The sequence below is a fragment of the Callorhinchus milii genome, unplaced genomic scaffold (assembly GCF_018977255.1).
Source record: "Callorhinchus milii isolate IMCB2004 unplaced genomic scaffold, IMCB_Cmil_1.0 Scaffold14, whole genome shotgun sequence".
NCBI classification, from domain to species: domain Eukaryota; kingdom Metazoa; phylum Chordata; class Chondrichthyes; order Chimaeriformes; family Callorhinchidae; genus Callorhinchus; species Callorhinchus milii.
The window spans coordinates 3,414,274-3,438,574 of NW_024704755.1; the positions used below are offsets into that span (position 1 = coordinate 3,414,274).

The following is a 24,301-nucleotide window of genomic DNA, read 5'->3' on the forward strand; positions in this document are numbered from 1 at the left end:
AGGAGCTATATCAAATGGAAGGATTATTATTAGACGTTGGCTAGACAAACTAAACATCGGTGGTAATAAACATTCTAAACTGCTGGTGTGTGTAGATACGCCACAGATGTTAGGGAGCAGGAGTGAGTCATAGTGATTCACTTGGGACTAGTTATTTGCTTTGTGTGGAAAGCTGGGAAGCTGAGGCATGGGGGAGGGAAGAGAAACGAGAGGACCTCAATGCAACAGTAGACAATGAGAATAAACCACGGGAAGCTGACAGGAGATACTGGGGAATGCAAAAGAGACGTTCGAGGATTGAATGGGAGAATTATACATAAAGTGTTCAAATGTGTAGCTTTCAGAATTGATCTTTCTGACCAAATTATAATCCCACCATTTATTGCGCAAACACTAACAGACATGTTGTTTCAGGGGACGGCAGCGGTGGTTTATTTTGATGTAAATGGAAAGCAATGAATTCAGGTTAAGAGAGCTGTGGTTGTTAATAGGAGCATTATAAGGATATGATTCTGAAAGATGATTTTTGTTGCGATCTCGTTTATCTCTATCTTGTTCCGCCGTGGATGTTAGTGGCATAGCCTGTGACCCACCGTTGGAATTGAAATGCATTTTCAATTCACCATACAATCTCTCTGAATCTGTTTCCAGGCCTCACAGAGGTAGTTAATAGCACACCAAATCAAAGCTTTTTTTTCTCTCTCTCCTTCATATTTACTGGAAAAATCCCGCCAGGCGTAAAAATGAACAAAAATATGATCTTTCCCAATTCCCCGATATGAAAGCTAGCATCAATCTCACAAACATTGCTAGCATCGCCTGTCTAAGGTTTCTTTTTTTTTTGAAGCAAACAAACCGTTTACTTCTGGGGATTTTTGAATTGTACATCAATGCTTACATTGCCAAAGGAGATTGAAGGGAAAGGAAGGAGAGGGAGGTAGGGAGAAGAAGGGAAACAAGCCAAGGGGACAAATAAAGAAATAGAAAAGGTTACCATCGCATGATATGAAGTTGGACAGCAATATTACAACAGAAACAAAACGTATTTTTGCAACAAAATCATGACACCCGAGGCAAGGTAATCCAAGTATATTATGTAAAGGTCACATCAAGTGAGGCTTGATGTACCACGGCGAACAAAGTGACATCTGCAATCCTGTTATTGGCTGGGGCGCTAGCGATCAGGGTAATAGATAGATTTTGTGCTAAAAAGGCCTGGGACATCTTTATCAGGATAAAGCTGAACGAGAAGAATCATGTCTTTTTTGTGGGAGGGAGGTGGGGAAGTAACTTTGCAACTGTCTTCAATACAGTTCTCACCAATTTCCATCCAGTCAACTGGACTTCTTCTGTGTTTGTTCTCTGTATCCCTTACTGTAAGGGGAGGGAGAGAGGAGGCGGTGGGGGTGGGGGAGGAGATTCCTACCTGAGTCCTTTTAATATTGATTTAGCTTTCATGCATTCAGTCAAATGGCTACTTGATATCCACCTCTGTTTCTCATCAACAAATCAAAGAATTGGTCACTCAATCCACGATTGTTTGTGGACTCTGCTGTGCACAATTGGCTGCCGTGTTTCGCCCACAAAATATACAGTCAAATCACTTTACAGTATATTCCTTGAAACGCTTTGAGACATGATAAGGCGCTATATCAAATGCAAGGATTATTATTATTATTATAAATAACAACAAGTTGCATTTATATAGCGCCCTTTACCCAGGTTATCCCGTAGCGTTTTAAAGGGCAGGGCGCTGGGATTTAAAGAGTAATTTCCTCTACTCCCAAGTGAAGTTTACATAAGACGGTTTATTTCCCCTTCATTTTTCAGGCTGTAGTTAAAAAATATATTGAAGCTCCTCTTTTGACAGTTGCAGACATTGTTTGTGTGAAAAGTGAAGTCTACATTTTTCCCTGCGCTGACATAACACGGCACCAGATTTCATAGATAGAGATGAAATATTGTTGCTGTTATCTTGTGCGCTGTATGCAGAGCTTACTTGGAAATGAAAAGACATCATTTTGAGTGTCCTATTGCAGCTTACACATACCTGTCTAGTCAAAGTCGTTGGCACGACAGTTCCTGAAATAATAACTTGGTATCTAACAATAGGCGCTTGTGAAAACCTTTAACTGGAAGCTCTTATTTGATTGTTTTTTTATACTTTTCCCTGCGTAATGGCCTTATCTATTTCCATGTACTGTATCGTATTATTCTTTACTGAGCAGAGAGAGGAGAGCTGTTCTTGCTCTCAGACCTCTGTGAAAGCTCATCTGTCGCATCAATAATATTGATAATCTGATGTAGCGCCTCTGAGCGAGAAGGTTGGAGGTTCAAGCACTACTTTGGGGCTTTTGAGTTCATAGTCTAGGCTGATGCTCCAATTCAGGGCTGGGGTGGGGAGTGTGGGGGGTAGCACTGCCTTGACGAAGGTGCTGTCCTTCAGATGAGGCATTAAACCAAGCTCGCATCTGTCCATCCGGGTGGATATTAAAGATCCTGTGGCATTATTAGAAAAGAGAAGGAAGTTTGTCTCTCCCGGTGCCCGACAATCCCCCAGCTAAAATTGCCTTCACCTACAAATTCACAGTCACTACACTTTACAGTGAATCTTGTGAAGTAGCTTGGCGACGTCCTCCCAAACGAAGATGCCATATCAAATGCCAGGATTATTTATGCATTATATTCTGTCCTCGCTCATCTTTTCCCTTCCTAGAGGCACCACTTTGTGTGTGGCAAACATCCAGGGGATCCGTTTTGAGTGACTGGAAACCTCTTAAGGTGTGGGACGCAGGCCACAAAAATATTTAGTGATTCAGAGAGCTAAGGTGAGCAGCCTAAAAACCTGACGTCCTTAAAAAATGTCAAAGGACACTTTGAATTCAAATCTTCCCCTCACATTTTATACGTATATCTTCACTTCAATTGGGTTCTAAACAGCTGTTGGTGCATCAAATGAAAGCCAATGCCAGAGTCAACTACTTATTTACAGCACTGTTCAAAAGTTGCTTTTACAAGAAGACAATAAATATTTCAAGGGATATTCGCTCAGAAAATACACAGTCAATCCACTTTACAATATATTCTGCGAAGCGCTTTGGGACGTCTCAACGACGTGATAAGGCGCTGTACCAAATGCAATAATTGTTATTTTTATGATGATGTTTTGGAAGGCCAGTCTTCATTTACATTCCCCGATTTATGGCTATTTCACTTCAAATTGATGCATTTTAATGTTTATATTTTGGTTTACAGAAAAAAAATGGAATAAAGTATTTGCAATTTTTTTGTGGGGCGAGGGGTCGTGTGGTTGCGGGGGAGGGGGAGTGGGGGTGAGCAGTTGTGTTTTTTTTGTGGAAGGGGGGCAGGGGGGAGTGGGGGTGATTCACGCAACAACACAGCAGTTTATCTCATGGTTCATACCCACAACCAACCAAGTAAATTGTGACAAATCGAATTGTATCGACCACCGAGGCAACGTGCGAGTATTTGATGGCTAGGATTATTGTTTTTTTTTTGTGGTACGTACTTACCGCTGTCACTTGCGTGGAACAAGGCGGTGTATTGACTGTTGAGGACGTGGGTAGATTCACGATCCAGGATGCCTCTGGTTGTGACCGTACCGTTTTCGGAGTTGATGACCAGCCAGCCGGCCGGGTCCTGGAACAGTGAGAACCTGCAAACAGGGAAGGAGCCAACGTCAACAACAACAACAAATTACACTTGTATAATGCCCTTCGGGTCAGAAAGACGTCCCAGGGCACTGGATGGTCAGGGGTTTTTTGGACCCGAGCTGGGAGTTGGGGTCAGGAGGGGCGGAGGGCAGCGGGGGCTCAGGGTGGGAGGGTGGCCGAATGCACAGTCAAACAGGAAGGTCTTTAGACGGGACTTGAATGTAGGGGCGTTTGGGATAAGTAGGACTGGATGACAGGGAAGGGAGGGGTAGAAGAGACACGATACACAGATTCCTGGAGAAGTGGAACCCAGCCCCATTCAAAAGCAAAGCCTCGAGTTGCAATGGCCCCGACAACCTTTGCGACATTTAAAGTCTGTGAGTATTCTCTCTTACTTACTCTTCACCCACAAAATACACACTGTCACACCGATTCTGCCGTGTATCCTGTGAAGGGCTTCGAGATGTCTCAACAACACGACAAGGCACTGCATCAAATGCAAGGATTATTATTGCTCTTGATACTATTCATGGATCGGATCATTATCCAAACATGGTAAGAAACAACGTCTGATCTTTACAGCTGTTTAGCATCCGCCGCCCAAGAGAAATTATAATTGAACTTACAACTCCCAACACAAGCGAGTGGGAAAGTGAAACCAGCTTGCATTGCTTGTTAAGGTTAAGACCCACGGTTCCTGCGGACTGACAGGTATGGGAGTCCCAAACTGCTGAGCAATGAGCAATGATTTATCTAACTGAGCAACGTGTTTTTCTGACGTATGCTGGAAATACTACAAAAGCACGGTACAGCAATTTATGACCTTGATCTTTCCATTGCGGTAATTCGTTTACATTTCGAGCTCTCCCCTTACTCGGAACCGCACGCAAAGTCAGAAATGTCTGTGGAGTGTTGTAACTACCAGTGTTAATTATGGTGAAAGTGGAAAAATGCAAGCCGTAATTATTCATTGTGTTTATTCAGTTATGGAAATTTTTCTTTAACCCTATTCCCTTGACTGTTAATTTAATTGTCAGAAGCATCTAATATCCAGTTGACATTTAGGAATAAAGCTGCATCTAATTTATGACATTCAAGAATAGTACAATGGCAAGCTGCATTGGGCTCCTATCGTTTCAAGTTAAATAGACTTGAATCAGGAGTTGTAAATAAAACTGTGCTGGGTTGGCACTAAAGCTGGAGGGGAGCACTGCGAGGCAATAAGGCATGACCTAAACCAATTAGACTTACAATATCATCATGACCAGAACAGGCAGCAGAAAGCCAGCCTTGCTCAGAAGCAAAGGCAGAACCTCCGCTTGTATTCACTCAACGATACGGCTTATGGTGAAACAGCTGAGAGTTTTACATGTGCAGGATTAAGCTCTGCCATCACCAGGTTTACAATCCCAACAATCTTTACATGTGATTCAGTGCCTTTGGGTGGACAACTCAAAGCGCTTCACAGGAAGCACTTCGATTGTGAAAGGGAGTGACTGTGTGTTTTATGGGCGAAAGGGTTTAGAGGGTTATCCTTGATTACAAGATCTTTATTGTTCTTCCCTAAAAACAGAACTAATTTTGCTCCTATAGTAACTGACGACGAAAGTATTCAGGCATCGAACGGTTGTTACTACTGCAGCCTTGTAGTATTAGTTGCTATGGTATTTGATCTCACAATACACACACATGAACACAGGCACTTTAAAATGAACAATGGGATTATGGAGTGCCCTTTAATCTCAAATGTCAGTAACATTAATAACACTCTTCCCAAAAATCGCATTAGTANTTTTTTTCCTATGTAATAGTTATTTTTCTGCCTCTTTAAGTCCCTCCGGCATTGAGATCCATTTCGGGGGAGGAGAGTGGAGAGTTTGCATTAAGCGTTAAATTTGAACACCCCTCCCTGTACACCATGCCAAATCTGCTCTATAACAGACTCTGTTCATCCAATTTCTCTCACGTTTAACTTTGATATATTCTCTGGTCAGCCCACAAAAGAGCATCTTAAAACCAAGCTCAGTTGAGCACCCCATTGACCCACTGAGAATTTCACATTTTGTACACTTGAAACCTTGTGTATAATTGTTAATTTACTGCAGCTTGGTGTCAAATTACATATATGGGTTCTCAACACGAAAAAAAAGCATTCCATTAAGAGCCTTTGGCATCGGCAGTGAAGTTTCTAGCTCCAGTTCCAGCAGGTGAAAGGGTCTTTAATGACTCACAAGTGCTACATATCATGCTGCATTTGAAGGGACTTTCACCCCAGTGTCCTGGTCAACAATCACAACAGGTACAATCGATCAATTACTTCACGGCTGTTTGATGGGCATCACTGAGTGCAAATTGGCAGCTGCATTTGCCTGTGTAGTCACCACACTTTGTAGGAAACCCTGTGAAGCACTTTCAGATGCTCTCCCAGTGTGAAAAGCGCTATATCAAATGCATGCATTATTATTGTTTTATATCTCTGGATTGCAAAATGGATCCTTTTGATTCTATCAAATGGAAATCTGAAATCCCACAGACTTTAGTCCTTATCCTAATCTTAGTCTGTTAAAACCATTTTGTTTCAGAAGTTAATACAGCGTACGTGGGGACAGGCTCCCTTCAAAACAACACTCATCTGTCTTGGAAGAGTTGAAGGCACATTGATGGTTCAGTAACAAACCATCATTATATTTTGTTCCATGCTAACAAATTTCAGCAATCTCTGGCTCCAGTGGTTTGGGTTTTGCAGTGAAAGTATTCGTTGAACATTATATTGAATCATTCAATTACGATGGGTCAGAAAAAAAACATACTCAAGATGACGCAGAGCTGCTGACAATATGACAAGCAAAATAATTCTGATAGCAAAAGATGTGAATAAATATGTCAATGAGAAAATCCTGCCATTCCACTGGCCATTAAGACGTGTGAATGAAAGGATTTTTCTCCTCCCTCTCTTCGCTCAACTTGCATCAAATAGGCAAAAGAGAGAGCACAAGTTTGAGGAGAGTGTGCAATGTAGGTCTCCAAAAATACATGCAATATCTCAACAATGACCCAGTTATGGCAACGTACACATTGTGCACCTGTATTTATAGATTTAAGATTCCTAAGCTGAAGTGGCAAATATGTGATGTGTGAGAGAATGAACGAGAATGGAGACAAATTATATATAAAACTCACCAAACACTTGTATTAACACCATGTTGGTGTTAAAAGTTATGATATATTTTTTGATGAAATCTAAAACTATGTGTGACTAAAACCTGAAATTAAAAACAAGCACAAACGGGTTAAACCTGAACGTCTAAAGTTACTTTCTCTTTCACCTGCTGATCAACACGTGGATATGTCCAGCATTTTCGCAGATGTGATACATCTTATTTTATGCGATTCAATTGGCTCTGAGTAATGTATAACCCTAATGCCAGCAGACTCCTGATTTATTCCCATTGCCACAGAGTTTCATGCATTTCGCAGTGTAGTAAATCCTAATTTAGCCGTTCCTGTTTTATATTCTGGAGTTTCTCTCCATCACTTTCCAGGAGCAAGGGAAAATGTTTTGCAGAAACGTCCCAGGAGAAATCAAATAAGCTTTTGCGATGATACCATTATTATTAATAATAATAATCCTTAAATTTCCAACAGCGCCTTTCACATCGGGAGGATGTCTCAAAGCGCTTCATACGAATTACTGCAAAGTGGAGTGACTGCGCATGTCATGAGCAAACATGGCAGTCAATTTGCGCACAACAATGTCCCATAATTGTACAGTATTCAGCCCCAAATGTCCTTCTCTGTTTCCATGTGGGTTTCCAGTCGAACGTGGTAGGACTGAAGAAGGAAGCAAGGGAAATGAATAAGCTGTAAGGTAGAGGCTGACAACAACCAAAGAGAGACAAAGACTTGGGACAGTGTGGGCTGAGATAATTTGGGTGTGAAAAGAGAAATGACATGAAAGTGCTACAAAAAAAATCTTAATCTCAAAGGGGAAGTCGCAGAAGAAGACACAAGCGGAGAGAAAACTAACAATGAATCAGGGGAATTTAACAAAAGCAATATAGGAAATAAATAGAAAATAAGAGACAACGAAGGGGTAGAGAATAAGATTTTTCTCCCCCTTTTTAAAACAAAATGCGGAAGCTCTTGTTCGTTGTTGCCAATGTCCTATAATAATTTAATTTATTGCAATTATTATAATCCCTAATGCTATTATAATTTGTATATAATGAAATATGATATCTAACGCGCTATGCATCTTAATTCATCAATACATTCACTTTTTCCGCAGTGCGCACCGGGTGCACTTAATTGGATCACTTATTAAGGTGGCGCAATGGTTTAATACAATTCATTACTTTTTAAATGCGTGGCAACATTCCGTTAGTTTTAATAGCGGCCGATAATAAGTTGGACACATTTGAACTCGCAAGTCTTAATTTAAGTTGGCTAAAGTGAAAATTACCTATGGCAGAAGTGCAATTGGGAATTTGTGGCTTGTGAAAAATACAGAAAACCCTACACGCCTGAAAATGCTGGAGCGGAGGGCACGAGGGATGTGTAAAGAGCCATATGCATATCATGCTCTTTAGCCAAGCACACAAAAAAAATTAACAGCATGTAAATGAAAATGGGCACGATGCTCGGTCAATGGAGCAGTAATGTCCAAAATAATCTTTTTGTTATGTCTTTATAATGAGATATAGTGACCAGCGTAAGAGGGGAGAAGGTGTGAAAATGGGATATGTGATGTGCTGATTACCACTCGTGATAATTAACACTTTGTGGCGCTAGGCTTTCAAGTTAAGGCTGAATTTAAGACACTTCTCCAAAACAAAATCCCACGCAATCCTCCAATTTTTAAGGCTTACATCTCGGGAACGTGGGAGATTTCACACCTCTGCCGTCCGCCGAGAACTAAACCACAGCACCTAGCCTCGCCTGTCCCAACCGAGACCTGAGAAATTGTTCGATACTTCATTCGAAGGAGCTAATAATAAAACGTTATCTCGAGTCACTGCGCTGAGATTTAAATGAGCGGCGTGATGAATGCTTTCTGCCACCCCTCTACACAAAGCCGTCCGTTCCCAAATTGGCCGAGTCTATTGACGGGTCAAGAAGTGTTCAGCTGAATACACCAACTTATCCATAATTTGCACATTTACACTGCTCAATGCAGAGTTCCTGTAAATGTATGATTTAGAGCTTGTTGAGCTATTGTAAGACACATAAAAATGACTATAAAGTTGCTTAGTGTGACTGCTGGATAGATTAATGACCCAGTGCCTGATTAATAGTCCCTGGTCGACAGCTTTCTCAAAACCTCCCTTGCACTATCAATCTACACTCCAGCCTGGCTCCAGATGTAACATTCACCATATTGGACAGATTCAAACTTGCTGTATGGACTGGTAAACAGGGATGCTGGTTGTCTCTTTCCTCTACCGCCCCCTTTTCACTTTAGAATTGATGCGTTTTGCTTTAATGGCTGAATTAATGCTTTTAATTTATTCTCCAGTCTCTGCGAGAGAAATAATAAAAATAATCCTTGCGTTTGATACTGCGCTTTTCACGTCTTCTAGACGTCTCAAAGCGCTTGGCAGAATAGACTGTAAAGTGAATTGACGGTATATTTGTGGGCGAAACGCTACAAATATAACGCTACATAATCATGTACCAGTTAACTTTTAATGGTCGAGCTCCAGCTGAGAGCAGGTGCTGCACTTTCCCCCCACAGTAGATCAGTAAAGAGCGGTGTTTGCTCTGAAATGAAAGCACTATTGAGAGGGCACAATGAATTAAATCAATAATATCCATTTGCCACAGAAACTGAACTTTTACATCACGCGGTTCACGCAACAACCCAATTTAAGATAATTAATTAGCATAAGATAATTGTTTTTGTCTCTCGACCTTTCCCCCATATTTTTTGTTTTTGCACTTTTCATTCCTTCCCAACTTTTTCACATCCCTAATTTTCTGTACTATTTGGGGATTCGATTCATGTAGGCTGATTCACAATCCAATTTCCATTACTGTTCTGAGCACGTCGGTCGCATTTTATTCATCTATAGCTATGGATTTCCAATATGCTTTTTCTTGAGGCTCTTTTCCAGTATTAAGTGTGTGCAGTGTTAGCCAAGCACTAAATTGCTAGAGAAAACTCAAAGAAAGTAGCCCAAATCAGGCATCAATGAACCGAACCGACAGGTGAGGATTAAATGTAAGGATTATTAGAAAAAAAAGAATAATACTTGGATTCCGCACAGTGCCTCTCACGTCGGAAGGACATCTCAAAGCGCTTCACAGGATTTACTGTAAAGTGTAGGAACTCTTTGCTTGTAGATGAATGTAATAACACAAAAGTCATAATGCAGCACTCTAAATTTCGCCGCCCAGAATACGCAGTCGATCCACTTTAATATATATTCTGTAAAGCGCTTTGAGACGTCTCAATGATGTGATAAGGTGCTACATCAAATGCAAGGTTTATTATTATTTTATTATTATGAAATCGGGAAGCTCGATGTATAAAGAATGCCTTGAAATGTCATATAGAGGATCTAATAATAATAATTTTGTTTTGTTTTTGAAGGAATTAATCCCCCTGGAAAAGCAATCCGCCAATCGACTAACAACCAGTAAAGCTACAGGACTCATCTGCTGGCGGCAGAGCTCACTGGAAAAACAAAATAAATATGCACAGGATGGTAACTGAGCTCCGTTTACCACCATCCACTTCTAAAGGCAGTTCATAGGAAACATTCTTTACACACTTAAAAATCTCCCCCCCCACCAACCTCACATGAAAGCAAGAGCGCTAATTATTAACCTGTAAAGTAATAAATAATAATAATCCTTGCATTTGATACAGCGCCTTATAACGTCGTTGAGATGTCTCAAAGCTCTTCACAGAATATACTGTACAGTGAATTGACTGTATATTCTGTGGTCGAAAATGCCCCCATTGTACATCTTTTAAAGTGTATATGTATATAACAGCAGTTATAATGCATCATAAGCTACAGTAAACTGCACATTAATTACTGCATAGAGCTTTCGGTTACAATATCATCCCTGATAGAGTGGTACCATTTTAATACTTCTACATCAACAAGTGTTTGCACAGCATCCTTCACCCTGGATAATGCATCGGAGTAGTTTGCTTGAACTCCGAGCAAGGGAGAAGGGGAGGGAGAGGTGACCATAGTCGTGTTGAAGAGGTTGGTTTTAGGGTGGAATTGAAAGTATCTACCCATACAATAGGTAGGAATTCCAGGTTGAGAAGCACAAAGCAGCTGCAAGCCACAATCATGTCACAGATGCAACTGAAATCACATCCAGTTCACACCTAGAGATCAATATTACAACATCTTAATAATATTCAATGCTTCTTAATACACCTTTCCTCTCCTCCCTTGGCAAGTCCCATTAAATCATCACTTGTTTCCCTGCAATGGCTTGCACACAGCAAGGCACAAGCCAAGGAAACAATGAAACCGCTGCTATCTAGTCACTTAAGAGTCGGATTGTAGAACTGGAACATAAAATTGAAAGCCTCGGGGGAAAATAATAGAAATCAAAGGAATAGACTTTGCTCACAGCGGGAGGTTTTATGGGATAATTTGCCCATGTGGGTAATTAATGCCACGTCACTCAACACTTCTAATAGAACGCTGAACAAATACCTAGCGACGNAAAAAGAATGCCGATTCCAGGACTTAGATCATCAAATACTCCATGGAGCACTTTGGCTCCAAAGCTAATGTGACCTTGGGAGCATTGCCCATAGAATACAATCGATCATGGTTATATAATGTAGCTTGTGATGTTACACTGATATCTCAAAGGGTTTTGTTCAGTTGCCTTTTGAGGATCAGGGGAGAAAGCTTTTCATACGGTTGGTTGTTTCTTACGGGAGATTAAATCATTCAGGCCGGATCCATGACATGGCAAATTGTATATGGTTCATTGATGGTGTATTTATTTATGTTGCAGAGATCTTTCGAGTGACTTGGAAGTATTCTGAAGCTGTGATCCAGGACAAAATCTAAAGCAGTCAAAGGAATAAACTACAGGGGTATGGAGAACGGGGGGATTGAAAGGATCGCTCTTTAAAAGAGCCAGCACAGACATGATAGCCCAAATGGCCTTCTTCTGTGCTGTAAATTTCTACGGCTCTCTCATCGCTAGCCACACGCATGTTACAACTGTTTGCAGCATTTAACATTTGGTTTACCAATTAAATTGGTGTTTGAATGGTCCGTTGTAGTTCTGTAAAGTTTCTATCGTAGTAACAAAGTTGCTTGTGCAACGCAATGACTCTGTGGCTGGCGCTGTTCATTTTCAGTTTCATCCGTCGCATTGTAATCATGCAAAACCTTCTGGGCCCAGGGAGATGGGAATTTTCCCGGGCCTTTAAGCAGCCTGAGGAGGCAAAATGAATATTGATGGTGAGATCCCTCTTATTTCAATCTTGTCCTGAGGGCAGAAAACAATACATGTCCTGTTCCACCTTTATCTGGCCTAAACAGCTGGATTGTCAACAACTGTATTCCTAACTCCTTTATAAATAGAAACAGCTTCTCAACCAAAAAACTCGGGGATGAATATAAATCATTGTGATAACTCGGTCTAATTAGAAAAGTGCACGATGATAAATTGTACACAATTGGCAGCTTCGCGCTGGTATTATTTGTATTTCTGTTTGCTTTGTTATTTATTCTGGAGAAATATGATTCTTAATTGTTTCTATCGCGGCAAAGTCACTTGCGGCAATTAAAATCCCTACGTACTTAATCTCGCTCAGTGATAATAGCCTTGAGTGTGTTTAGAAATCACAATTGTAAATTCTCAGGATAGATCTATTTCAGCTTTTAGAGTTCAAAGCACACGTCACAGCATTTGCTGGATTTTGACCCTCTCCCCCACCCTACCACCTCTTTTATTTAGCATGATAAAGGTTAATGTGAAGTTGACACAAACACAGTCGCCGCACCTGATTACATTTTGTTTTTGCAACAGATTTATATGGTAATTAATGTTCTCACATCCGCGCCGAAATAAATGTATTTGATTCCCATAATTAAAAAAAATCAAAGATTAGAAATTCCATTAAAAAAATGATCAGGAATCCGTGAATTGTAATTAATAGGGATGGATGAAACTACCCAAAAGCAGAAATGTATTTTGAGAAATGAATGGTTAGGATTAACTTAAATAAATTAAGCTATCGGAATCTGGATTCCCCAGTTGATGTGACTCAATTGTGTTTCATACTCACTTCATGTTTGTGCTGATTTTAATTGACTCATTGCTAAAGAATAAGCATTTTTCAAGCTAACGATTTATGATACCACAAAGCTCCACTGCAGGCGAGACTGTGTGAGAAACTTTAATCACTAATCCATAGTTCCAGCAACAGAAATAGGATTGCGCTTTATTCAATGGTTCCATTTGTTCTCACTTCACTTCTTTTTATACGTCTGCTGTGCAGGGAAAAGGCAAGCTTCCAACAAATTTTAAATGTACTTTTTTTTTGCACTTCACTCACACTTCACTTATGTATTACTTGTGCTTATGTTACGCTTCACTTGTGTATCCCTGCAGAGGCAGCTGCTATCATCAGCAAATTGGATTTATGCAGCCCCCTTTCACATGGAGTAATGTATCAGAGTGCTTTACAGTTGTTAGACACTGAACCCAAGTTTGGTTCAGATGAAAAATGCCCTTTGGCTCATCTGACCTCATCCCTCCAGAAAACGCTCCTTATCGTCTTCCCACCACAGTATCAAGCTCTTTTTTAAATGAGTCCAGTGTCCTGGCCTCCACCACCCTTCCTGGCAACCCATGTTCCTGTTGTCAATTGCCCTCTGGGTGAAGAAAAAACATCTTTGGTGTCTGTACTGAAATCGCCTTTTGAATCGCCTATGTCCACTTGTTCCGCTGTCTTGGTGCATCCGAAAGTATCAGTGGAAATGTGTGAAGGACTCCACTGAAAAACATGCCATTGATATACATCGCTTGCATTAGGTACCACTGGAGATGTGGTGAAGCAATGTGTTCGGTTATACTTTCTACTACGTAAACCCGTTCCCAACCTTCCTCCTTCTTCCTTCTAGCAATGAAACTCGTCATTGTTACGATGACTGTTGGCTGGACTAATTCAAATTAAGACTGTGCGATTGTAAAAACAAAGACGTATCTCACGCACCAAGTAAAATGGCAATGAATCTTTGGATCTTTTAGACCATCCAAACCTGGCTTTCCACACTTACTTAATTGTCTGCTTCTGAAGAATATCTGGATCAGTTGCATTCAGTGTCACCACAATGCTGCCTACTGGTATGTTCTCCGGCTTGACCACCGGTGTTGGGTTTGGATTGAAAATGGGTGCTTCATTCACGTCGAGGACTGTGACTTGCACCGTGGTTGTGGAGCTGGGTCCAAAGCTGATCTCTGGCATGATTGGGTCTTCATTCTCGACTTTAATCAGGAGGGTGTGGAATGCAGATCGTTCATAATCTAAGGGCTGAAATAAAATCACTTTTTTTTTACAAAACAAAAGCAGTAATAATTAAAAGAAAACACAGAATCTACAATTATAGGTAGAATGTCATTTCTTTGAAGCATTTCATGACCAACTTGGCTCAGTTGGTAGGTCTCCAGGTCAGAAGGTTGTGGGTTCAAGCCCCACAATAGGACTTTGAACGCACAGTCTATATTGACACTCGAGTGCAATGCTGGGGGTGTGCTGCACTGGTCAGAGGTGCCGTCCTTCTGACATGTTACACCAAGGCTGGATGTTAAAGAAACCGTTGACACTACTTGAAGAGAGAAGGAAGTGTCGCCTGGTTTCCGAGCCAACAATCCCCCAGATAAAATTGGTCCCTCGCTGCATATACGTTTGTGGGACCTTGCTGCGAGCAAATTGACTGTCCCATTCACTGCCAAATCCACAGTCACGCTTGACAAAAACACTTCGGGACATCTGACATTATAGGCACGGTATTGAATGCTAAGGTTATTATTAGTATCGATTTCAAATGAAACAATATTTAAATAATTGTCATTGGAGATGTTCCTTTAAACAATTTATCACCTTTTGATTTCTTCAAGTGAAAATTGTTTGGATATTCTTAAGCACAGAAACAGGTTTGGATAGTCTTAAGCAGGGTGATGGCTTTCTGCATGTGTCAGACACCCACCCTGTAAATCTGTGACACGAGAGGGATTTACAAGGGCAAACAGACCAAGAACCAAAAAAGATCCTCACTTTGTCAACTAACAGCATTCCTTCGTTGGTCTTTGGATTGGTCTGAACTTTAAAGTTGTTGTCAGGGTTTCCGTTGATGATATAATAGACGGCCCTCCAAGCTCCCGTCGCTGGGTCATCTTTGTCCTCCACAGTCAGATTGACTATCGTCCCAGTAAATCCCTCTTTCACCGTTGCCTGGAACTGATACAAGACATCAAGTTAACACTTCACGTTACTCTACCCTGGAAGGAAACGAAGGCCTTGAGCACTGAGTCCTCTGCGGGTTCACAGAATGCAATAAGCTTTCTCGTCAACAAACATCTCAAAGTGGGCACTCACTTTAAGATCACCTAAAGAATGTGGTCAACTCGCTTGTGTGGTCAGATCTGTGCAAATTTTCATTCCATACTTTTTTTTTATATTTCAGTGTGCAATTGGCTGCTGCGTTTTGCCCACAAAATGTCCAGTCACTTTACAATATATTCTATGAAGTGCTTTGAGATGTCTCAACAACGTGATGAGGTGCTTTGTCAAATGCAGGGATTATTATTATTGTACTGATTAACACAGAAGCACAAACTCACTCATGTGGTCAACCTGCTGACATGATTAATATTTTGCAATCTCTTTGCTCATTTTGCCTACAAATACACAGGCACTACACTTTACAGTAAAAATCCCATGTAGTGTTTTTAGAGGCATTTTGATGACATGATAAGACTGTATAAAAATGCACGGATTATCATTACTATTATTCTTATTGGTGAGTTTTCACTGTACATCAGTATTATTCAATCTTCCGTTGGAATTTGAAAAGATATATATTTGATGTGTTCTCTAGAGATAAACTGAACTTTTGAGATGATGAGAAATGACATTGCAGAAGCATGCAAGGCAGTTTGTGTCAACGCTTAGCCACACATTATTGGTCAATTGGTACTGGGACAGAACCCCCGGGATTCAATAAACATCTTTTTCTGGCATCAGTCGGTGACAAATTGTTGCGTGAAGATCACACTTTCTTCACAAAATGTCAATAAAGAACTGTGCAGGAACATCGATTAAAATTACCTCTTTAGTCTCTAATTACTCTCAATAAATGGCAATGTTCGTGCAGTAACATATTGCACCATTGAAGTGCCTTCAAACATCCTTAACTGCAATGTTAATGGATTTCAGCAAAATCTTTTCCTCTCCAGTTGTCACGAGTATTTTCTGTTTGGCAAATCTTTTCCCCTTTTCCTGCTATTAATAAAATGAGCAGCGTTTAACATCTTTAGTGTGAACATCTTTAAACGGCATTTATCAAAACGCATCTTACTCTTTAGAATTGACCTGAATAGAGAAGTAAAACTGTCAGTTATTGCACAAATGTGCTGCCAATTGTCACAACTACTCTTAGTGCAGAATTGCAGATCGAACACTAGATGGTCAATTTGGTGCCTTGACCTGTTTGATGCTATTTTCTGTGTAGGAGTGGGGCGAGTGGGGAGGGGGGAGTTGTACGTTCTTCTGTTTATTGTTATCTTTCCCTGATTATAGTTGAGTATTCAACGATCATTTTCGGGTGCCACCCGATAAATTGGTATTAAAAAATCAGATTGTATCATATGTTACACATTGTGGGAAGCTTTGCACAGTGCAATACATGTCCTGCCTTCAGTGAGGAACACGACAAGGACTTCCGATGTGAATGGTGTGATATAAATTGTATTGTATATATTTTTGCTCAACGTGCAACTGATGAGACTATTGTGAAACGTCTTATGTGTTGCAGATTGTGGACTGTGTAAGAGGTGACTTATTACGCTCACTTCAGTCCAATTCCTGTCACAGATATAAGTTATGCGGGCATCTTGTCTTTGTTCCCTCAGCTTATTTGCTGTAAACGGTCAGCTAACCAGCAGCCAACTTTCTCATCCGGTTGTCTGAAGCCCTTTTGCAGTAAGAGAGAATAAGCAGTCCCTTTGATCACTGGTTGCTTTCCTATTGTGCAATGGTTCCTTATTCTGCAAAGTGAAGGAAAATGATGCTTTTCATCTAGAGGGGGCAGTCTGAATCAGGCTGTAAAATATCTTATGTGCTGTGCTTGAAGATTGAAACATATGGCATGAATCGGATGGGTAATAAACGGTTTACAAATGGCCGGGCATTAGGGAATATTAACTTGCCAGCCAGAGAGAGTGCTGTCATTTACGCTGTTGGGACATCTGTGTCTTGGAAAGGAATAGGCAAAACGAACAGAATTGGGCTCAGCAGACGTAACCCTCCAGACATTCACTACCAAAGGGGCAATGAATAGATCGCTTTCCCAATAAATGAATGACATCCAGCAGTAATATATCGATCACCACAACGGACAACCTCCCCTTAGGCTCAAACACCATAGTTCAGGCTATGGAGATAGTACATTGCCGGATTTACAAGACAAACCTATCCCGTAAGCCTCGACCTAATACAATCTTGCTGTTGTTGCAGGTTGAACAACGATACCCAGTTACCAGTCGAGGCACTCAGCATTTCTTCCTTGGCAGAGCAATGCAGCTTAACACATCAAGTCTTTGAACTCAGTCTTCCTCCAGATATTGAGCTGACAACAAGTACTGGCATTTTAATTAAACTGAAGACGAAATGGTATTTGCTTTGCAATTTGTAAGAGTTTGTTGCTTGTATTTTAATGGATACGGCTGGCCCTCAAAAACAACTTGTAATATGTACTTAACTGATACATTTAACTCAAAAAAGTATCTGATGTTTCATGTAGTTCTGGTGTAGAGCTCCATCTGCATTTGTATTATACTTAACAGTACAGTGTTTCCAATTGATTATCGCTATTTTTAAACTCCAAGGGTTTTTCACAGCACCTCCACTGATAGATTTCCCTCTAAGCATTGATGAGACACCATCAATGAGAATTCAGGTCTGTACAGAATTGTTGATCATTCAACTTGAGTGATTTGTGTACTCGTGCTTTATAAGGGTGGGCAGTAACGATAGGGCAATGATCAATGCTAACATACTGGCAGATTTTCCCATATCGGGAAACTGCGGTCCCCTCAAACAAAACGGATAGGACTGCGGAGATTAACCAACGCTTGGTGTTAAAAGCGCATTTCATTTAGAATCGCCAAATGTTCTTGTAATGGCAAAATAACAAGGCATCAAAGTCATATGACAGCACAAATACATCTACAGCTGAACAGCACTTTGGCTGGCACTGTAGGCAATGGCCTGCATAGTCTTTGCTTGTATTTAATCATTGACATATTACACAGTAGAGTTTTTTTCCACATTGAAAGGGTTTTGCTTTTGGAAGGTAAGTGGAAGTCACAGAGATGGTAGTGGGATTGGGGAAGGGGGGGGGGAGAGGCGAGGTCATGGAGGGATTTGAAAGTGAGGAAAAGGATCTTCAATTCGATCCATACGAGGGGACGGGGAATCAGTGGAGCGAAGCGAGGATGTGGGGTGATCGGTTCACGGAGCCTGGTGCAGGAGTCCTGAATAGTCAACAGCTTGTGTCGGGAGGAGTTGGACACACCGGCGAGTGGGAATAGATATCTGAAGGTCATGAATGCACAGTTACTTGAAAAACCTGACCACAACTGACAGATGCCTATTTCACTTTCCTATCATTGCCTTTCGCCTCGGAGTCAGCGGTGAGTGAAAATGCTATTCCATCAACTAACAAAATTCTAACGCCGGTTGCTTTCTGCAAATATAACAGAAGCTGAGAAAGCGGTGCCCAGTCGCTGGTGCAGTCCAAAAACAACACGGGATAGTATCTCCTTCAGTAATTCCCAACATTTATTCTGGCTTGGCTGAGATGAGGTTTGCAGATAGATTATCGTAGCCAGCGCAGGAAAATACAAAGGCTGTAAGATTTGGACCAGTGGAAACTGACTGAAGTGAATATGAAGCAAATGTTTATAGGCTAATCTATCTAATTGGAAAAATAGGTCTATTTATTTGTCTAAAACTAAAACAATAATATTATGCTACATTTCCACTTAAGGACAGTATCAAATTGTTGACTTCAGGAAAACAGAGTAGCTCAGCTATTAAACAGAGTAGCTCAGCTATTAAACAGAGTAGCTCAGCTATTAAACAGAGTAGCTCAGCTATTAAACAGAGTAGCTCAGCTATTAAACAGAGTAGCTCAGCTATTAAACAGAGTAGCTCAGCTATTAAACAAAGTAGCTCAGCTATTATTTTAGATCCGTACTTCTGTTCCTCAGTTCATTTTCCGCTTGTTGAAAAATATAACAAGCAAGAATATTAAGCATTAAACCTTAGGCTTGCCTGTCTGATGCTTGATTTGAACTTAGCCACATGCAGTCAACTACAGAATCGTATAGCCTTCCATAACCTACAACAGCTGAGACACAGAAATCTGTGACGTTAGCCCTAATATCGTTTCGCCCACAAAATATACAGTCAACTCACTTTACAGTATATTCTGTGAAGCGCTTTGAGATGTCTTGGAGACGTGATAAGGCGCTAAATCAGATGGATGGATTATTATTAGAAGGATTATTATATCAAAATTCATTTTCTTCTGAAGGTATTTACTTTGCAAGTGTTTATAATGCGCTTTAAAGTGAGGTTGTCATCTAATCCATTCAACTGTGGTGGATGGCTGCCAAGGGAACATTACTTTTAAGTACATTACTGTTCCAAATACATCTACATTTATGAACACAAACTTTCTTCATCTGCCATTGCCTGGTTTCTGTTATCTCTTTATTAGTTACTGAGATTACATGCTGCACTAAGAGATGGCAGATGCCTGTGAGTGGCAAGTTGAATTCTAATAAGAAATAAATTCTTATAAAATGCATTTTTCCCTTCAAATAAATAGAACAACTTAGTCTGGGCAAATTTCCAACAATTGCAAAAAAAAAATCCCTAACAAATCCTACCATTAATACATCAATCACACAGAAGTGCTCAATCTTTAGAAAACGCAGTAAAGCTGTAAGTGAAAATTCGGAAATGGAGAGGAAGAGGAGTCAATATGCGATGTTTCTTAATGGGTTTCTTGATAAGTAATGTTCAAATGTCCAAATTTCCAAAACATTGAAGGTGCCAAAAATGCATTTTTCCACACCTTCATGCTTTCAAAATTGATTACACGTTTCGCAACAAGAAATCCGTTAAGAAATCCCGTAAATTCGAGTCTAGAGTGAAACAAGCAGGGCTGGGGGTAGAAATGGCTTGTTGTCCACTTACCATAGATTTAGTGAATTCTGGGGCATGGTCATTCTTGTCGTCAATGATGATAGTTGTTGTTGCTGTGCCAGTTAATCCCACATCACTGCCCGCCATGTCTTTGGCCTGGACTATCAATTCATACTTGCAGGTTTCCAGAGTCTGAAAAAGAGAAGCATCATAGCAATGAAACATTAATCCACAGACATCATTGCTACAGATCACTTTGTGCCCTAGCAACTCCCTACATCTCCAACCTGTTGACATCCCACTCTTCGACTCGCCCCATCAGGCTATGCCCTCAAAACCTCTGTTACTCCCTGCCTCAATCCCGCCACCTCGCCCCCTCCTTTACCTGTCTTCACGTCATATTTGAAGACTTTCCTCTTCTACTAGGCACCTCCCCCGTCTCCCCAGCTCGGAGTAAACTGCGCTACTGTTCAGTGCTGGGATGTGCCTACCCTAGTGAAGGGTATTGCATAGATGCAAGGTGTTGTTGTTGGATAATAGAACTTCATTGGCATAATGCAGACTGAGTCAGCAGGACATGAGGACGAGTTGCAAAAGGCAATTTCAAGACAGAAGTTAGGAAGTGTTTCTTTACCTAGAGGGAAATTAACAACTGGGACAGGTTACCAGGAAGCGTGGGTGAGGCCAGGTCATTGGGCTCATTTCAAATGCAGGTAGAGTGAGTGGGTATGAGATTGAATGAACTGAAGTGTCTTCTTCATGTGAACTTCCCTTGTGATTGTGTGCTGTAGATTAGAAACAGTTACAGGCACAATCACATCCACGCCCACGCCATCTTCCTTCTATCTGCAATGGTTGCTGGTGCATTTGACAGTGTTATAGCTGATGCTTTCTCCCTATGCTCCAGAGGCAAATGAATCGTGGGGGCGATGGTGGTGTTGAGCCAGAGAAACGGCATCAATTGTAATCATTTCTGTCGTTGGCCGTAACAGTTTTTCTCTTTTTTTTAATCCTCGTTGACTTGGGAGTGCTGATCGATAAGCAGTGCTGAGCTCCCTCTACATTTCAGAGGTCAACAGTGAGAGTCACATGCAGGTATATTACCTGCCTCAGTTTTAATGGTTTCATCAGTTAAAGAGACACACACACACACCTCTCCCGCTCCCCTTCCCCAGGCCAGCTCCTTAGCGATCCAATGCTGAGGAAATATATGTGGCATTTGCGAGCAAGTCTTGCTCTAATTGGGTCTGCTGGTGGATGCTCATGGCTTTACATTAATGGTTGTCATGGAGAAGTCTGTGGCACGAATCCTGGTCTAACTGAGAATGACCTGAACAATCATTTGCTGAAGCCATTTATTCTATCTCCTGTCATGCCAAAGAGCTTACTGTCGAACTTATATTAATAAAGCAGACGGCAGGAAAGGGACTCATTGCTCTTTCTTCACGATTGTAGCTGTGACTGAGGTGCACTTCAAAGGTTTTAGATGATACACAAAGCCCTTATGTATAGGCACAAGTAATAAACTCTGCACATGAATGACACTTGTGAGAGAGAAGGGCAGGGAAGGCGGAAAGGGAAATCACTCAGACTTGTTGCTTCTGATTGATACCCAGCATTTCAATTGCACTGTGCATGCGTGAACATCGGGTAAGGCTAGAATCAGGGTCAGCTGTAATGGCTCAGTGTGGCTAAATACTCTAACAATACTCAGTGTCCTGGCAGAGACTCAAAACATTTTGGGGGAGAGAAAGCAGAACGCTGTTTCCACTTTGTGGCAATGTATCACAACATGAAGCATGACCTTTTACATAAGGAGGGGGGCACTCGGAGTAAGCTTCAATGTTAAGGCCATTTTGTCTGGAAAGTTAAGACAGCGCTGAGCAGTGGAAGAGTCATAAATTGAGGTTTAATTTGGAAGCTGGGTTTCCGCAGCGTTTCTCAAACAGAAGCAGCCACTAAATTAAGACAAATTGAAAACATTTCCACACTTCCGTGCAATTTTAAAGTTCAGGACCAAAAGGTGACGGATGATGGGATGAGATGCAATTGCAGGTCTCCTGCTGTGAATAATTGCAATTTTGACCCTTACGTCGAAATTACATCCTTGGCATTCAGATAGCTGTAAATTGGACTGGAGAGGTAGTCCGTCAAATGAATGATTTCTTTCACTAAGGTTACTGAACTTAAAACAAAATGTAGAAAAAGTGGTTAGAATATGCAGAGCTGATCAGTTTCGATATTAAATGTAAAATTGAGGTTAGAATAAAACAGGACAGAGAAGAAAAACTAAAAGAGGAATAAATATGCTAAAAATAAAATTGGTTTTACTTCTATTTGAACTTCAATCTAGAGTCAGTGATGGAGAAATAAAGCTACTGATAATGGTTAAGGAACTTTATTACCCTTCGTGTCAGTGTTTCAACAAGTGAGCTGACAATAGCTGACCCAGGGATGTTATAATAATCCTCGCACTTGATTGAGTGCCTTATCACGTCATTAAGAAGTCTCAAAGCTCTTCACGGGATTTTACTGTGAAGTGTAGTGACTGTATTTTGCACACAGCTAGTTTTCACACAGCAACTTCCCACAAACAGCTATGCAGTGAATAATCAAGTTCATCTCGGGGCACTGGTGAATTTCCCAGCACCGTTCAGCTGTACAACACATCAAATTAAAAATAAAATCATGTGATTTCTACATATAATTTGGAAGCATTCCAAACTCCTTAATTATCTTCCTTCGGTGTCTGATTCCCCAACGTGATGGTAATGCTCCATATGCCAACATATTCCCAGCACATATGTTGCACTGCACATTTAAACTTTGTAAAAAAGTTAACAAGGTTCTCCAGCTATTAACAAAGCTGGAACATCAGAAGTTGACAGTGAGTGGAAGTAAGAATGCCAGAGAGGGTTAGTGCCAGAATCCGTGGGTACTAGCTCCAGCCATGTGTACTGGCGTTGAATTCACTCCTAAATGATGGACTAAAAGTCTCTTCCGATTGATGGCTCTCAGGGTCCTATGTGACATGAGATTTGGAGTAATCTCAAGCCAGTTTTGAATTTGTGCTTGCTCAAAACCCTTCCTGATTTGGTCCTCCGATGTGAAAGGCACAACATAAATTGCAAGCATTATCGAATTATCATTTTATGAAGCCAGGCCAATTCGATAAATTTACTGACCTTAGTGTTGTGCACACCATCATTCCCTTACTTATCAGCAGCATTGTTACCTTCACAGCGTACGTTTCTGGTAGGATTTCCAATTAAACCACAAGGAGCCAGAAGAGGTGGTAATTTTACCTCCAGTAGCAAATAATGGGAGATCGCTGTCGGGATCGGAAGATTTACCAACAAGTGGAGCAACACACCCAGTGTGCTTTACCTCAACCCTCAGCAAATCATTTCACGCTGAACACCATCCACCGCTCTTCCATCCCCTTGAGTGAGATTGTCAATTTCGGTGCCAATTTATGCTCTTGGTCTGCCAACCACTGGGAAGTGATTGCCTGAACGCATTGCACATGGGAACCTAATGGCTGGCTGAGTCGATTTCAAACCCAGGTCACAGAGACGATGGGAGCGTGCTCCAACTCATTGAAAAGGCCAGTTAGTCCCTTGTATTTTTCAATCGCGCTGACTGGTTCATTTTAACTTAATATTTTAAAATTGAATGCACGAGTGCGATAAGAAAAGAAAAAGATTGAATTATGGAAAATTTACAAATCTCTCTCTCATTTCATTTTCATAAATGGATTAGATAACCTGTTGGAATGGCTGTATGTATTACCAGACTTTTAACTATCAGCCTAATCTCCCCTTCCAAAAAAAGACTGGTCATTTTAGCACAAGTGGGATTACACAGCTTGGCATCATGCAGTCCTAAATATATCCGAAGGATATTAACTTAAGAAGCTCAACTGTTAAAATATTCAGTAACTACAAGGCGATAAATTAGCTTGGAGCAGCAGCAAAGTATTTTGCAAATCATTGGTCAAATAGTCAAGGTATTTGAACCATCAGATGTCAGGATTAAATTTCCACCTACTCTGAGCTGCAAAGACTATTTTGCCTTAAGGCAAATTTAAGATCACTCAGAAATTTGAACGATTCTTCGAGTTCAGTTTTAATTTGGAAGCTGTTTTTTTGCAACTCTTACAAAAAACAAGATTTCTCCCAAAATTCTGTGCGTT

The 24,301-nt window shown here is 40.8% G+C and overlaps 1 protein-coding gene across 1 annotated transcript in view; it reads right to left on the reverse strand.

Moving 5' to 3' along the window:
- The window catches only part of cdh13 (cadherin 13, H-cadherin (heart)), a 245,349-nt gene that overhangs the window by 19,078 nt on the left and 201,970 nt on the right, over positions 1-24,301 (reverse strand). The window contains exons 8-11 of the mRNA XM_007889261.2: positions 20,158-20,298; positions 14,947-15,129; positions 13,949-14,202; positions 3,534-3,676 (exon numbers count right to left, since the gene is read on the reverse strand). Of these exons, the coding sequence (XP_007887452.2) occupies positions 3,534-3,676; positions 13,949-14,202; positions 14,947-15,129; positions 20,158-20,298 (721 nt within the window). The remainder of the gene's footprint in view (positions 1-3,533; positions 3,677-13,948; positions 14,203-14,946; positions 15,130-20,157; positions 20,299-24,301) is intronic.